Source organism: Centroberyx gerrardi, chromosome 16 (genome assembly GCF_048128805.1).
Source record: "Centroberyx gerrardi isolate f3 chromosome 16, fCenGer3.hap1.cur.20231027, whole genome shotgun sequence".
Classification (NCBI taxonomy): Eukaryota; Metazoa; Chordata; class Actinopteri; order Beryciformes; family Berycidae; genus Centroberyx; species Centroberyx gerrardi.
The window spans coordinates 11,745,672-11,763,070 of NC_136012.1; the positions used below are offsets into that span (position 1 = coordinate 11,745,672).

Sequence of the window (17,399 nt, forward strand, 5' to 3'; positions counted from 1 at the left end):
ATAAGGCCATTCATCTTTTTTACATCTAGAAATACACTTACCCATTAAAAATTTGATAACAGCAGAGTTTATGCTCTTGGTATAAGTGGAGTTGACCATTTTATTAAAGATGACGTCATATATGTTCAATCAATCAACTTTAGTCATGACATGAAACGTGTATGGAGAAATAGCTGGATAAAGTTCAAAACATGTTTTCAATCACAGACTGCAAAACGATACTCCAAGCTCTTAAAATAGAAATTACACAATTGGAGTTGATCATCAAGTAAAAACATTTAAGGGGGCAAAACTGTCCTCAAGATGGATTTCGCAATTTTTCCACTGGCTCCCTCGCAGGATCCCTCCCTCTCTTCCTCCTCCACCCTCTCTCTTCCCAAGGCTCCCTCTTCCGCCCTCTCTCTCTTTCCCACCCTCTTGCATGCAGGCCTGTGATCTGTCCTTAACTGTTTCCAGACGCCTGTGTGCTGCACCCCTTCTGCCCCCCCCCCACCCCCCCACCCCCCCTAATCACAACAACAAACCACCCCTCCTCTGCTCATTCTGGATCTTTCCCTCTGCCCTTTAGCTTTATGTATGCAGTGGAATTAGAAATATTTTGGAGCTCTCTCATTGGCTGACAGTGGTCAATGTGGGGAGATGAGCATTACTCACCTTTGACCCCAATAGCTGTTGTCTTTATTCCCGAAAGTTGATATCACATTAGTGTAAAACATGACTTCCTGTTGGTGTTACAAAGCCATAGCAACCTGTCAAAACTCCAAATATGTTCCCCTGTCACTGGCTTTGGTGAATGCCCTCATTTTCACTTTTGTTTACACCAAAACCAATTAATGGCTCAGCACGACGCTAGAATAGCTCGGGCGCAGCATTGTTGCCACTGAGCGTGTTGCAAAGCTGCACACAGTGACCCGTTTGTTAGTGGACAGAACGCTGGTGAACCAAGAACCAAAAGTGCCAGACATTGTTGCTCTGTCCGGGTGCAGCGAGGCATCAAATACCTCCAATGTGAACTGATTCTGCACCTAAGACTCTGTGAGCAGGCCAGAAACCATTAGAGAAAGCAGCAAACCAAATACTTTTTTTTGTTAGTTTCTGTTTGTATGAACACAGCAAAGTTTTATGGCATTTCTCTATCATTGGGAGCAGATTGCACTGACATGAAATGTGATTTATTTTGGAAACTCCCACTTGACCTGACCCATTGGGTCTCATAAGGGCAGGAGTCCATCCGTCATGATATGAAGCTTATCTCATATGGAAAGAAATGAATGAGATGTTCAGAATCCTGAGGGTTCAGCGCTCGCTCAGTTATCAATCAGCTATTTTATTTGTCTACAGCTTGTAAAGGGGGTCAATGTATTTACAAAGTAGATTTTTCTGATATATTTTATGCTTTCACTCACTTTCTTGACTTCCCATTACATTTTAATAGAAAAGAATACTTTGTGAAGACCTTTGCTTACAAAATAGTTTTAGTGTTTTTGGATAGAATCGTTTTTGTGGAAATATAGACAGATGGATTTCAGGGAGCAACATTTTTTCAACTGGAGAAGTCCCATCACAGTCTTGGATTCTTGACTGTAATTGAATTGATCAAGCATTGCTATCCCTTCTGTCTGTTTGCAGATCAAAAGCGCCTTGAAGACATCCACCATGAGGAGTGTGACGGCGTCCACGCTCCATCTGACAGTCATAGCCACAGGTATGAAGTCAATCTCTGTCTACCAACAAAAATCCACATCTCTAACAGGATCACAAGTGGTTTTGCAGGGAAGCAAGGAGAGTGACGCCAAGCTTAGGTGAAGCGCTTCATGTTTAAATCATTTGCCGGAGCTGCAGTCATAAGAAACCAGTAGATAGTGAAAGAGGTGACAGGTTCTGCGTTTATTCAGTGGGCGTCTTATCGAAATTGAAAGTAATTATTTCACTGAGGTTTCGAAATACAGAATCTTAAAAAGACACAGAACTGCCCTTCAGGGTGATTCGTTAGCTAACTGGCCTGTGAGATTAACACAATACTTGGATGTGAACTGACCTCTGTCATTTTGAATACATCTGTCAATGGCAAGGCATCATTATCCGCCCCCTTACCCGCTCCAGGCAACTCATATCCCTCATCATTCGGAGATAGAACAGGATCTGGCTTGTATTGTTGCTTTAACCTTTGACCTCACACTCCTGTCATTTTGACCCCCCCGGCCTGACCTTTTCCTTGTTGTGTCAACTGCAGCTCTTCTGCATCTCTGCCCTGAGTTTTGTTGCGTGGAGATCACGCCCGGCGACGGAGAGCAGGTCCTGGCTGCGGGCTCCTCCCTCACCCTGACCTGCTCCGGCTCGGGGGCCGCCAGCTGGGGCTTCAAGAGGGACGATGTGCCGTACTTCCAAGTGGAGCAGGTCCACAACGGAGACCCCTTCAGCGGTCAAAACGACCAAATTGTGAAGGGCAGCGACACATCCAGTGTTTTGACGCTGAGGAGCGTGAGCTGGAAACACACAGGGGTTTATGAATGCAGTGACCCACACACTGGAGAAACTAAGGAGGTGGCTGTCTTCGTCCCAGGTCAGGCCTGGTTTACCTTTAACTCAGCTTCCTATAGCTTGTTGCTGCCATACATCAAGTTCAAATAATTCAATTTAAATTTTAGCTAATCCATAATGTAAACAGTAAAACAAGCGGCATCTCTGTCCTCAGACCCTGATGTGTGGTTCATCGAGAGCTCCCATGGCATGGTAACTAAGACCAGTGAGGAAGGCACCATCCCCTGCGTGGTCACCAACCCCAGCATCAATGTCACCCTGTATGAGAAGGACAGCGACACGCCGCTCGGCGGACTCTATGTGCCCAGCGAGGGGTACAAGGCACTGCTGGAGGACAGGACCTATGTGTGTCGTGGGGAGCTGGATGGGGTTGTGAGAGAGTCCCAGTCCTTCTATGTCTTCAGCATTGTTGGTAGGTGCTTAGGTTGAAAGTGTTGGTTAAAGGGATAGTTCACCCCAAAATGAAAATTCAGTCATGGTCTACTCACCTCCATGTCAGTCGAAAGACTGGAGTTCGTAGGACCACCAAACACAGATCGAGTTAGCCCCTGTAGTTCCACCTCAGTCTTCTCCCTATTAATAACTAAGTTAACAGAGCGATCTTTTTATAGCTCCGATTAAAAAATAATAAAATGTCCATAAAATATCTCCAAACAGCTCGTGCAGCATAATCCAAGTGTTTTGTAGCCAAACGATTGCACTGTGGGTCCAATATTTGCCTCATTATCTCCTGTATAATTTGCATACAACCTACAGTGCTTTAGTGGAAGACTCTGCTTGCTACTGTATGGTGCGCACACAACCAGAGCATTGTCAGTGAGACGGGAAAATACAGGAGATAATGAGGTAAATATTGGACTTTTGGAACCGCAGTGCAATCGTTTGGTTTCAAAACACTTGGATTATGCTGCACAAGAGAAATTGTTGGACATTTTATGCTTTTTTTTGAGCTGTAAAAAGATGGCCAATGCAGTTTTGATTGACATGGGGGTGAACAGGTCATGACTGAATTTCCATTTTGGGGTGACCTATTCCTTTAAGCTATAGTAGCAGCACCCTTTGCACAATTTAATGCTTGCTTTGCAGTGAGGGAGAATGCTACACTTTATCTGTTTTGGAGTTAGATCACTAACAGTTTCACCCCCCCCCCCCCCCCCCCCCCCCAACACACTTCCCCCCCAACCACACCCTCCTCACCCCCCCTTCTCCTCCCCACACCTCTTCCTCCTCTCCCCCACAATCGCTCTTCCCGTCCCAGCCCCGGAGGCCATCGACGCCTACATCAATGCGTCGAAGACGGTGCTGAAGCAGGGCGAACCGCTGACGGTCAACTGCACGATCCACGGAGTGGAGCTAGTGTTCTTCTCCTGGGACTATCCCAACAGAGAGGTGAGTAGGAGTGGAGCAGAACAAGCCCTTTTGTTTGACTTTCCCCTCCGCAGTCAGGCCTCATAGCCGAGCCCAAATTGCATCAAGATGTAGAGACACACCTCAATTTTTATCCCCCCTGCCCGTGAAATTTTACTCAAGACACATGGTTTCGATATTGTAATAATCGTATGGAAAATTTGGAATTTTAAACTTGGATCCATTTTTGGATTAATATGAAGATGATCTCCAGAGCTGTGAGAATGTATTTGCATGTATAGAGGAGGATTTCAGCTTTATTGAGGAGCTTTCAGATTGGCTGGAACACGGAGGCAGCTTCATCCAATTTCATGGGTGAATCTCTGCTTGTTATCTTTCTTTCTCCCATCTTTCCCAACACTCCCCACTGTGACTGTGTGGTGTCTCATAGAGTAGAAATTTCCTAAAAAAAAATCATCAATCAAACTCATCATTTCCCATAAGCTTTGTTGCGCAGAAGTTGCATCACTCTAATTTTAATCCTATTCACCATTCACATTCAGCGACCCTTATCACCCCCCTCCTCCCCCTCTCTCCTCCCAGGACAGTGACGTTGAGCCGCTGACGGACGTCCTGTCTGCCATAAGTATGCGCTCCTGCCTCATCTTCCCTCGCGCCACGCTGGCCCACAGCGGCACCTACGTCTGCCATGTCCACGAGGGCGTCCAAGACCAGAGTGCCTCCGCCAACATCAACATCACTGTCCTCGGTTAGACTGACACACACACACACACACACACACACACACACACAAAGTAAAAACAAACCGATGCTGGATAGATTATTATTGTGTTTTTTTTGACTGAGAGAGGGCCGCTTATTATATAAACCTTTGCAAGAAAAGGTGAGAGAGAGGCGCCTCTGCTAAGGGAAATGAAAATGTAATTGTATTTATTTCTGTTGAAAGTGACGTCACTAAGAATATAAACGTGTGTGTGTTTCGTGTGAAGCCGACCTTTGACATGGTATTGATGCCCTGAATGATACCTTCAAAAACAGAGCTTCAAGCCAAGGGGAAACTCTATCTTCAGATTTTTGTGAAATTGACGTAAGTTGAGTCACAGCAAACAAGAAATGTTTGTGTAACTGAGATTCATTACTTCAACCATTAACATAAGATAAACCACAGCTTCTAAGCAAATTGAGAGTCAGTAATACTAGGATTCATCGTACTATCTGAGCTTTTCTTCCTATTTCCGTCTCTTGACAGTCATTGAGTGTACACGCATGGGTCTGTGAATGCTTATTCTATCTCCAGCGAGGTGTGGTATGTTTATGAAAGCCTCGAATAACTTAAACTGCCATGCTCCTTAGAGACAAGGTAGGGCAGCTTTCTGGACATCTCAGTGGAAAAGACAGATACTGTCTGGGACACACAAGTTCAACTGTGAACAGCAACAGTAGAGTAGTTTGATGTCAGATGAAGCAGCTTGAATACACCGATACCTAACCAGTAAGCAAGACTTAGTGCATGGATCAAAGGGAGAATTAAGTTAAGATTTTGTGGGAGACAGAATGAACTGTATATCAAACGGTACGGCATGTACATGATTTGGTTGATCGTATGAACCTTCCTCCCTCAGAGCGAGGCTTCGTGGACCTGGGGCCGGTTGAGCAACGAAACGTTTCAGCGCAACTGCATCAGAACGTGGAGCTGAGAGTGGAGATCGAGGCCTACCCTCCCCCTCAGGTCCGCTGGAGCAAAGACAGCGCCACCATTAACGGAGACAAAACCCTCACCACCAGGCAGGAGCACGAGACCAGGTGGGACAGCAGACTGACCCAGGGTTCAAAATAACATGGTAGCTGTTTTGTGGCCCTGCATACCATAACACAATTGAAAACCTTGCACACTTTGGTACTTTTAAGCGACAGAGCAAATGTTTTTAAGCAATTAGCATGCGACTTAGGTTAGAGCGACAGCCCCCGGAGACATCTAGCTCCTGTCAGTCATCACCAGATAAGGACTTGGCAGAGAGAAACATAATACTCTCTGGAGGGCAAAGACTCCATCATTCAACATCACACAGGAACCATAAACACAAGATATGTGTACGCATTCTCAAATGTCTTTCAGAAAAATGACAGAAAACAGTGTTGCAAATGCAAATGTTCTCAGGATTTTTATTTGATGTTGCCTTTTTAAGTACATGTGTGTGTTTCTCTCTTAAATTCATACCTGCCTCACCTTTTGTCCATATTTCTGTGACCTCAGGTACATCAGTATTCTGACCCTGGTGAGGGTGAGGATGGAGCAGAAGGGCCTCTACACTGTCCTTGTCACCAATGGAGATGACACGAAGGAAGTGACCTTTGATCTGGAGGTCCAAGGTGAGCGATCGCTCTAACAAAGTTTAAATAATAATGGCGTACAAGGTGTGTGTCATGAAGCAGAGTTGAAAATAAACTATTCGTACGATGTTAGCCAGCAATTTGCATGGCAAGAGTCAAGAGATAATCATGTAACAGCTGATTGTTTTTACCCATGTCTGTAATGATTAATGACTGCCTCCCCCCCCTGTGTGTAGTTCCCTCTCAGATTAAAGACCTGACTGACCACCACCTGCCTGGGAAGAGGCACTTGGTGACCTGTGTAGCTGAGGGGGTCCCATCCCCGACCATACAGTGGTACAGCTGTGACAGCATGCTCAAGTGAGTCGTATAGCACTTACCCATTTATCACCGTCGCTGATCTGTCACACACTGAACACTAGGGGGCTGACCATACACACAAGTTTGTTTTACTTTGTAGTTCTGTGTCTGTCTTGATTCTGTCTACTCTGATGCACATGTGGAACTCTGCATAGTGAGAAACAAGCACCTATGCTATTTCACAGGCTTGGCTAGTGGTTTTACAGGTAGTCTATGATCAGGTTTAATGATTTGAAGCTTACCTTTTGGTTTTGTGTCCTGCTCCAGGTGTAGCAACCGGACGGCAGTTTGGCAGTCGCTGATGCCCGACCCCGAGACGCTGAGCATCCAGACCAATGTCAGCTACAGCGAGAGTCGGAAGATCAGCCAGGTCCGCAGCCAGGTGACCTTCCACAAGCCCCAGCAGGTCACCGTTCGCTGCGAGACCAGCAATCAGGGAGGGCTCGACAGACGAGACGTCAAACTGGTGTCCAGCAGTAGGTGTCTCCAGAGGTCTTACATCAGAATTCTTGTTGCTGTTGTCATGAGAAAACCTTGCAACTCCAGTTTTGGTGATTTTCAGGTTTTCACTTCCCTTTGAAGGATTACATGCTCCTCTATGGGTGAGAAAGTTCTTACGACCCCTTGGGCTTATGAAACCCTTTCAAAACCCCATTGGATAAACTCAAATATGCATGATGGTCAAGCTAAAAACAAGGCTGTTTTTTGGAGATACAAGGTTTTCACCTGACTGCAACAATATGTGTTTTCATTACAGAAATAAATCTATGTATTTCTTCTTAAGCTATAGAAATCCATGTTTACTGTAGTATTTAATGCCCCTGTGCTGTATATATTTTTTTCCTAACCATATCTTTGGGAATCATTACAGTTACAGTTGTAGCTGTACTATGCTCTCTGACCCAGTACCCTACTCATGTTTATAATCTGCAGTTTTATGCCTGGTGAGAATAGTATAACCAGTGTTAAATGTTCTGTTTGGATGTCACAACCAGTGGAGCAATACACAACCTGTGAATGTTATAGGGAATGGCAAATGCTCAGTTTGAAACCTCCTGAGTAATGCTCTGTTTCCTTTCCTCTGTTGCAGCGCTGTTCTCCCAGGTGGCAGTGTTGGCTGCTGTTCTCGCTCTAGTGGTCATCATTATCATCTCCATCATCATCCTCATTGCTGTATGGAGGAAGGTGAGACTGACAAACTCCAACATTAGTCTATTCTTGATTTTTCAAATTTTCAAGTTGAATTAACTTACAAAATTGCAATGAATGGAATTACTAAAGAGCAGCCGAATATCGGTGCATCAGTTTTTACTCAAGTGTCTGTCTTTCTGTGCGTTCCCAGAAGCCGCGGTATGAGATCAGGTGGAAGGTGATTGAGTCGGTGAGTCTGGACGGTCATGAGTACATCTATGTGGACCCCATCCACCTGCCCTACGACCTGGCCTGGGAAATGCCCAGAGACAACCTGGTGCTGGGTGAGGCATTTGGCAAAGAGGGGATGAATGATAGTATGGTGATGGATGTGACTTAACAGAGTGATGCCACCCTTAGTGTACGCTTTTTACTCTTCATTTCTCAAATCAATTGACAAATACATTACTTCTATCACAAAGGTAACTTGTAAAATATACAGCCTTGCAGTGGTCAAGTCAAAAGTCAAGTCAGATTTATTTCTAGAGCACATTTCATACAATGATGCATCTCAAAGAGACATAAAAATGGTGAAGGTATGAATATAAAATGGATGTACAAAGGGTCAGGGTTAGGGTTATTACACTTCCAGAAGCTAAGAACTAGCTCCCCAGCTGTTTTGGTTCTCTCTGTAGGGAGGGTTAAAGCACCAAATGATTTAAGACTCTGGCTCATATGGAACAAATATATCAGACAGGAACATAGTTGCCAGACCATTGGAGATTTAGATTTGTTAAAACCTGAGCTGTTGCATTTTGAGTAAGTTGCAGCCAACGAATAATTTGATTGTCAATATCAGACTCAATATTGCTCAGACTTAGCGGTCAGAGAACTTAAGCTGCAGTCAATACCAGGTGATTTCAGTGCTGTGGGTGGTTTGGATTACCTCTGCATGATTGATTCAAGAATGCTAAATAAGGTTTGTAAACTTGTCCTGTTCCCACCTTGTTTTTTAAAGCACTTTTTAGCTGTCTTTCTGATGATGTGTTGTTGAGAGTCAGCTGCTCCTTACAAACAGGAGGTTTCCCCAGGCCACCGACGGCTGCCATGGTCAGGCCTCTGCAAAGAAAAGTAATCTGGAGTGATCTGTCATAAACAACTACAGGCCAAACTCTAATCTCCCCTTCCATGGGAAAAAAGTACCAGAGGAATTTGTTTACAGTAATATTGTTTTAATTAAGAGAAATGTTCTTCCTCCTTATTTCGGTCTGCTGTGTGTTCCATTCAAACTCTTTTCTGTTGAACTCTGCTTTGTGTTCCAGGTCGCACTCTTGGATCAGGAGCGTTCGGCAGGGTGGTCGAGGCCACTGCGTACGGTCTCACTCACTCCCAGTCCAGCACAAAGGTGGCCGTGAAAATGCTGAAATGTAAGATGCAAAATGTAACAAAGCAGTAGAAAGACATGAGCGTACTCAGTGTGTACAATACAGAGAGCACAGTAGAGTCCCCTGCATAGCTGTCAAATATTGTGACACAAATGCCATATTCCTGTGAGCAAAGAGTGAGACCAGCACCCCGATGTGCTTTAGTTTGGTTGCCAGTCTGGCTCCAGTCTCAGCCAACTTGTCATTGTGCAGTTTGGCAAGGCAGCAATGTGTCCTGGTCTGGCTGCCATAGTGAACTTTATGCTTATTGCTCTCCTCCTGTTCTATTACCTTCCTCGCACTGCCCCGCTTTCACACATCTCTCTCTCTCTCTCTCCTTCTCTCTCTCTCTCTCTCTCTCTCTCCCTCTCTCCATCCAGCCACGGCCAGGAGGAGTGAGACTCAGGCTCTGATGTCAGAGTTGAAGATCATGAGTCACCTCGGTCCTCACCTCAACATTGTTAACTTGCTGGGAGCCTGCACCAAACAGGGTGAGCAGCACAGCCATTCATTTGATGAATGGTTTATAGCAGTAACACACAACTGATTCATCACATATAAAAGCAAAAAAAACACCCCAAAAACCAATTCAAAATGAATTTGAATATTAGTAACACTCATGAATGAATTAATCATTATTTATTATTAATTCATATAATTTAATGGTTTACTAACAACTAATTGATGATTACTTAATTTAATACTTTGTTTACTAATTAATAATAAATGAGATAGTAATACACTATTTATGTTTTATAAACCATTTATTAACCATTCAATAACCAAACATCAGTTGTAAACATCAGTTGCAAACTTAACATAATGTTTATTTATATTTTACAAATGATTTGTTAATCATTTACAAATACTTAACTAAGAATTTAAGTGTTTAAGATGGATAATAACAAATTATTAACAAATTGTTAATGAAGGCAATCAAGGCATTGTTACCTAACCATTAAATATTAATAAATGTAATTAATTAATTAAATAATGATTAATTAATCATTTACTAGTCATTATTATTAGGTGTTACCTATATGTTAAGCCTAATTAATACAACTTAATATATAATTTTTAAAAGAGTGTATTTGTGTTAAAGGACAGTGTTATTTGTGCATTTAAATTTGCTATAGGTGCTGTAAGTGAAATTAACTTTCAGTACTGGACAAGGTTTGATCCATGTTTGGTAAATCCCAAATGACCGATATGATATTTAGACTGCTCATGTTTCTTCATAACTCCTGCTGCTCCACCAATCAGGCCCTCTGTACCTGGTGACGGAGTACTGTCGCTGTGGCGACCTCGTGGACTATCTGCACAGGAACAAGCACACCTTCCTGCAATACTACGCTGAGAAGAACCAGGAGGACTCCGGCTGCCGCATCTCCGGAGGGAGCACTCCGCTCAGCCAGAGGAAAGGGTGAGCGAAACGGACATCCTGCACAAAATCACCATTCACAGCTGCACAAAGGACCGCTTGGTGTGTGGTTTTTTTATTGAAATCTCTCTGCTGTCACATTTCTCTGTGCCGGAGAGACGGCCACAGACACCCTTTTTCACATATGGTTTGATGTGGTCAGGGACCGTGAAGGAAGTGTGGATTTGGGACGTTTCACTGAATCCCATTGTCTGAAACTCCATCCCTCTCCACAGCTACGTGTCTTTCGGCAGCGAGTGTGACGGAGGCTACATGGACATGAGTAAAGACGAGCCCTCAGTCTACGTGCCCATGCAGGAGCAGATAGACTCCATCAAATATGCAGACATCCAGCCTTCTCCGTATGAGTCTCCCTACCAGCAGGACCTCTATCAGGAACAAGGTTTGAGCTGTGTGTGTGTGTGTGTGTGTGTGAGAGAGAGTCTGTACAAGTATCTGTGCCTCTATCTGTGTGTTGATATAGCTGGGTGTGTATCCTGTAGACCATAATGAATTTTCCAGCTATGACAATGAATATAGGGATGAAGATGTACACGCTATAAGCAGAGGAAACACAGCTAAAGTACAATATACTGTAGGTCCGAACAGTGACTGTCTGTCTCTCAGTGAAAGCACATGAGGCCAGGACACAGACACAGGCCTTTGACCAGATACACTGCTTTTAATCAGTGACTTTGAAATAGTATAATCCATAACAGGTCAGATTGTTTAAGCTTCATCAATCAGTGAATATAGTGCACTTTTTGTTTATCTGCCAGTACAGTGATCATAGGCAGGAAAGAGTGTATTTGTTACAGTATATGGGGCATGAGTTTCATTTCAGCCCATGCAGTCACGGGACACTGGGAGTTCCCCCAGAAATATGCTAAACTACAGGGACGATTTCTTTATTCATGACTCCTCCCTTCACCTTCTTGTCTCTGTATTCTGTTGCCGTCTCACCTTGTCGTCTCACCTTGTCGTCGTCTGTTTAGGTGACAGCAGAGTGGACCTGGCCATGGTCGTCAGCGACTCTCCCATCCTCACCAACAACGACCTCTTGGGCTTCAGCTACCAAGTGGCGAAGGGCATGGAGTTCCTCGCCTCCAAGAATGTAGGATATTAAAAAAAAAAAAGCTATTCTGTACCCACTAGTCAGATATATTTATATATACTTTTATTATGCAGACAGTCTGTACTCACATGCTGCCCCCTTCCACGTTACTGTAAAACCACTTGATGCAGCGTACCACAGCGCCCTCCGATTTATTACTGGTGATAAATTTTATACTCACCACTGTGTCCTGTATGAAAAAGTGGGATGATCTTTGACAAAAAGAAGGGAAACGCATTGCATTTTGTTCATTTATAAGGCCCTGCTAGGGAAATTACCCCATTACCTCTCTTCTTTAACCACATTTAAATCCAGTATCTATGGAACCAGGTCTCAGGATTACCTAATCTTCGATATTCCATATTTAAATACAGAGCTCGGCAAAAATGGTTTTCGATGCTATGCGCCTTACAAATGGAATTATTTGCAAAAGTCTTTGAAATTAGAATCCCTAGAAGTTCAAACTCTTAAACCAGGATTTTCTTAACGTCGACTGTAACTGCTTTCACTGATTTGTCTTTGTTTGCTGATCGTTTGCTGTGTGTAAATGAACTTCTACAGTATGTCTTTGTTTATATCTGTACTGTTGTTAGCAGGTCTCTCTTGAAAAACAGATCTTGATCTCAATGAGGCTTCCTGCTTAAATAAAGGAAAAAAATAAATAAATAAACTACACATTCTTTACTCTGCATTCTGTATAGTGTGAGTGAATCTGTTTACATGTATTTAAACATATTATTTCAATTCTGTCCACCCCAGTGTGTCCATCGCGACCTCGCTGCCAGGAACGTGTTGATCTGTGAGGGCAAGCTGGTGAAGATCTGTGACTTCGGCCTGGCCAGAGACATCATGCACGACTCCAACTACATCTCCAAAGGCAGCGTGAGTGTCACTGCGCTGCGAAAAGAGAACTTTATTTATGGAAAGCAGTTCCAGCAAAAAGAAATTAAATAAGACACTGCGAAGTGGATCTGATGCGGCCACGTTGAAATGTGTCCTGTCCTGTTTTCTCTGACACTGAATTTGTTTTCTCTCTCACTTAGACCTTCCTGCCCCTGAAGTGGATGGCACCAGAAAGTATCTTCCATAATCTGTACACCACCTTGAGTGATGTGTGGTCATTTGGCATCCTTCTTTGGGAGATTTTCACTCTGGGTCAGTCCACACACACACACACCCACACCCACACACGATATACATTATGCACAATGCTTATGTTGGAGCCTGACTGATTGCAGTGATAGGAAGCTATGGAAGTCTTAATAGAAATATATACAAATATAGAGAACATTGCACTGGTCAGTAGTCGAGCTCACGAGTCCTGAAGTCGTGCATCACTCTTCTTTTATGCAATGCACATAATTACATATAGAGCCTTTCTCTATTCCATGCCTAAAATGACAGTAAATGAGTGTATTCAAGGCTACAGCAGCAAATTCCATGTCTGATTGTGAGTCCATGCCAGCTTTTTGAAGGCTCATATGAGGTCTAGATCTTATTAGCCACAGTCAAGGTTTGAAATCAGTTTTTCCTTGCTGATGGTTTTGTGAGCGGTTTCTTTTTTTTTTTTTTTTTCAAGCCCTCTTCTCAAGACTTTTTGAAAACACCATGAAAACAAAGGAGACAGTTTGTTGCCCATTTAGTGCTAGCCTGTGCGGTGAACCTTCATAGTGGAAAACAAAATAATCCAAGTCACAATTCTGCCTCTGTAAGTCCTAACCGAAGCTTCTGGGAAGATTCTCTGTACTTTCTGGTGTGAATCCGACCATCAATGGACTTTTCAGATCTATTTTCTTTTCAGATGTGGGTCAGTCCCACCACTTGCTCGCATAGCTGAAGGACAATTATATTAAAAAAAAAAAAAAAAATCAGTTGATGCTATTTATCTTGGTGAATAAGTGGAATTCATCAAACATGACCAATGTCAAATGTCTTGTTGGTTTAGGAGAGAATCTGGTTATTCTTAGCTGACAAACCACTTTAAGAAATATTTAGGAGTAGGAGTACGCATGCTTTCAGATTCCCAGTCCAGTTTATCTTTTGATTTAATTTAAAAGATTTTAAATTGTTTCTGCAGGAGGAACCCCCTACCCCGACTTGCCCATGAATGAGCTCTTCTACAGCGCCTTGAAGAGAGGCTACCGCATGTCCAAACCTGCCCACGCCTCCGACGAAGTGTACGTTTTTTAATTCACCTGAAACGTTTCAGGCCAAAATACAAAAATAAGAAATAAACCAGTCATTTCGTGTTGTGTATGTTGCAGTTATGACATCATGAGGAAGTGCTGGGACGAGAAGTTTGAGAAGAGACCGGAGTTCTCCTTTCTTGTCCACACTATGGGGAATATGCTGACAGACGGCTATAAAAAGGTACGTTATTTATACACACATCACCACGACTGGCAGCCCGGTGCTAGACGTGTCAGTGTACTGTACCACCATCTGTGTCTGATCCTTTCAAGAGTTTCAAGAATTTTGTAGAATCAAGTGTCATTTTCTTGATACTAGAGCAGTGATTTGTTTAAAGATATTGTGAAACTGCATTGGAAACAAGAGAAGTCATCTCACCCCATTGGCAGAATTTTTCTCTTGTATTAAGAAAAATAAGCTTTGAAGGTTGAATATGAGACTAAATGGCATGTTTTTGCAGTGTATAAGGCTCTATCTGACTTTGCCTTTATCAAAATGGAGTTATCCACATATTCATGATCTTTGAATGTTACTTTATGCGTGTGTGGTGTCATCTTATAATTCTAAGCTTCTCAAAATGGTTATAAATAGGTTGCACATTGCCCAGATAATCAACAATCTCTTCCCTCCTGACAACAGAGATACAGCCAGGTGAACGACAGCTTTCTGAAGAGTGACCACCCGGCGGTGGCCCGCACCAAGCCCAGGCTGTCCTCGCCCTTCCCCATCGTCGGCCCGGCCTTCGCCCCCCCCTCCCCCACCGCCTCCTCCACCCCCCCGGACCCCTACAACCCGAACCCCGGAGACTTCCGACAGGAGGCGGACACGGAGGAAGCCGTGACTTCGTACAACGAGTACATCATCCCCATCCCGGACCCCAAGCCCGAGGACGTTTTCACTGATACGGAAATGGCGTCGGAAAGCCCTGCAAGGTACATCATCCGCGCTGGCTCACAAGACGCTGCGTGTGTGCCAAACGCTGGGGTTTGTAAGAGAGATCAGGCGTATTTGCTCAACACATTTTTTTTCCGCCACACACCCACTCATCCAGATGTTGGACTGAGACAATAGCTGTATTATGTTACTGTGGAGGCTACATCAGCAGACATGAAGATTGTGTGTACAGCACACTTTAACACAGCCAAGTCAAGCTGGCTTTAGCATCGCGGTTTTGGGTCTGAGAGGTCTTTGGGTGTTGCTTCAAACAGGATTCACAGTGCCACCTAGTGAGAGGAAACATGTGGCTTTCCAGAGTATTACTGCTGATCCAGGAACACAGTGAGGGTCTCATACATCAGGCAGCATAATCATGAATGATGCAGGCACCCTTTATCAGTAAAATAGAAACCATGCCTCTAAGTTTCATCCAAATCAGAGTAGTGGTGTAACAGTTATGGCCTCCCACAGTTTGAAATATTGACCTTTAATTATAGTGCCGCCACCAGGCCAATCAGTGTCATTTTTTAAACAGCAGAACATAGTGGCAAGACTCATAATCTCTCCAGGTTTCGTCAAAATTGGACCAGTTGCGTCTGATATATATCTGAGTTTGAGTTAAAAAAAAAATTGAGCTTGGCCGATTTGGCCAATCGGTATAATTGTTTAAACACTGGAACACAGTGCAAAGATGCATTTTCCAAGATCATGTTTGACAGGGCCAGTGATTTCATATCAGCATTACGACTCAGAGACATGTAATAAATACTTTCTGTGAGTCTCCAGTGAGCAGCTCCAAGGTTTTAAGTTGTGCTCTGCTCTGCTCTGCTGCCCTCAGCTCTCTGGCTCTGGAGGAGGAGACGGACTCCATGTCCCAGGACACAGCTGACACCCTGCCAGAGGAAGACAGGCTGGAGGAGGCCAGCGAGAGAGACGCGCTGCTGGGCTCCACCGGGACGCCCGAGGTAGAAGACAGCTTCCTGTAGCCTCATGTGGGAACTTTTGGGAACATAGATGCCTTTCCTTTCCCGGGAGTGGCTCCATACGTACCTGAAGAGGGAATGTGACTAAAATAGAGAATGTAGCAAACTTCACTGAGCAGGCGATCGTTATATCTTCATGAAGCACTCCTACGGTTTTGCCCTTCTTTGAGTTTTCGTATCAGATTTAGTACCTCTGAACATACAAAATGATTACAAATTATGAGCATGATGTTATTGCCCAGTTTGATATTGGAAGCTTGCCCTAGTGTAAATACGGTACTCTGCTCACACTCCTCTAGAAATGAAACAGTCCTTTGGGTTTAGATGTCCAATATGTCTTTGTTTTCCATTTTAGCCAGGGATTTATAATTGTGCTGAGAGACCTAATGGGTTATTTTGTGTCTATCAGTGCTTTATTATGCACATGTTTAACCGTATTACTTTTTTGTCTCTCATTATTATTTCATCCCCTCTTTTTTCTAGACAGATGTTAGTCTACAACCTTACAGTAGATGTTTGCAATGTCAAACAGGCGATTGAGTAAAGCTTTCGGTTTTATTTCTCCCTTTCCTAAACTGCAAGCCGTGGTATTGACCCTGGTGTGCTACTCCTTTGGGTGTTATTTTCAGGACATGCCAACGTAGACAGATTTTGAGTTTCTTTCGGGTTACATATTATGCATATGCAGTAGTTGCAGGTCAAAACAAGCAGTTCTCTTTCGTTCTATTCTTTTGTGAGAATAACATGAAATGTTTATGTCATGTGTGAATTTTGAATAGAATTTTGAATTTTGAATACATGTTTTGTATAGAATAAATGACATAGTTCTGTACCAGTTTTTGCACTTTATTAGCTTTAGGAAAACATGCATTTTCACAATAAAGATATAAAGGTACGTTATGCAATAGAATGATACAATTAAGAGTCGTAAAGAACTTCTGTGGTTGCACAGTGAAGAGTGATACCAAGTTCTTTCTTCTGTGGTTATTGACAGTTATTGACTCTTTTCGCAGTAAAAACAATAATTTCAGCATATCACTGCCGTAGCACAAGATGGTGCATGTAGATGTGCCTTTGCATTCATTGGGTATGACTGATTTTTCAGCTATCAGGTATTGTTGCTTGTTAATGGGAAATGAAGGGCTACTGTACTTATGAAACCTAGATAGCCATTTGTGTACATGTACATTATGCTTTGTGTCGTCACTTTTTGCGTAATATTCACTCACAGAGGTCCTACTTTCATTACTTTACACTACCATTTTAAGCAAAATGTTATGCTACCTTGTAGTATTTGTTTCACAATCTAAAATGCAGAACACAGACTGTATCACAAGCTATGGTACCAAAGCTTCTCTTAACGTTTACAAATGTATTTTTATATGTTGTATTTTATATGTTGCAAATGTGACAATAAACGTGTATTATCATCATATTATTGTAAACTTGTATCTTTTATGAAAGAAGCATTGCCTATATTCATGTGGGCTATATTCTCTGTCTGCCTCTACTTTCCCACTGTCTAAATAACACAAAAAAAAATGAGTGGACCCAAAAAATCAATGTTTGATAAAAAACCCCACTGTTTTATAGATGGATTA

General features: G+C 43.1%; 1 protein-coding gene across 1 annotated transcript; it reads left to right on the plus strand.

Annotated features, from left to right (window-relative positions):
* Positions 1–1,608: 1,608 nt before the first annotated feature.
* pdgfrb (platelet-derived growth factor receptor, beta polypeptide) lies at positions 1,609–17,231 on the plus strand. Its single transcript, XM_078288991.1, has 22 exons — positions 1,609–1,705; positions 2,234–2,563; positions 2,696–2,953; positions 3,800–3,930; positions 4,492–4,657; positions 5,532–5,712; positions 6,164–6,279; positions 6,477–6,600; positions 6,868–7,076; positions 7,691–7,785; positions 7,943–8,075; positions 9,054–9,158; positions 9,536–9,646; positions 10,419–10,578; positions 10,812–10,978; positions 11,571–11,689; positions 12,449–12,571; positions 12,733–12,844; positions 13,767–13,866; positions 13,954–14,059; positions 14,519–14,811; positions 15,654–17,231. The coding sequence occupies exons 1-22, from the start codon at positions 1,657–1,659 to the stop codon at positions 15,799–15,801; spliced, it is 3,336 nt and encodes a 1,111-aa protein (XP_078145117.1). The 5' UTR covers positions 1,609–1,656; the 3' UTR covers positions 15,802–17,231.
* The last annotated feature ends 168 nt before the right edge of the window (positions 17,232–17,399 follow it).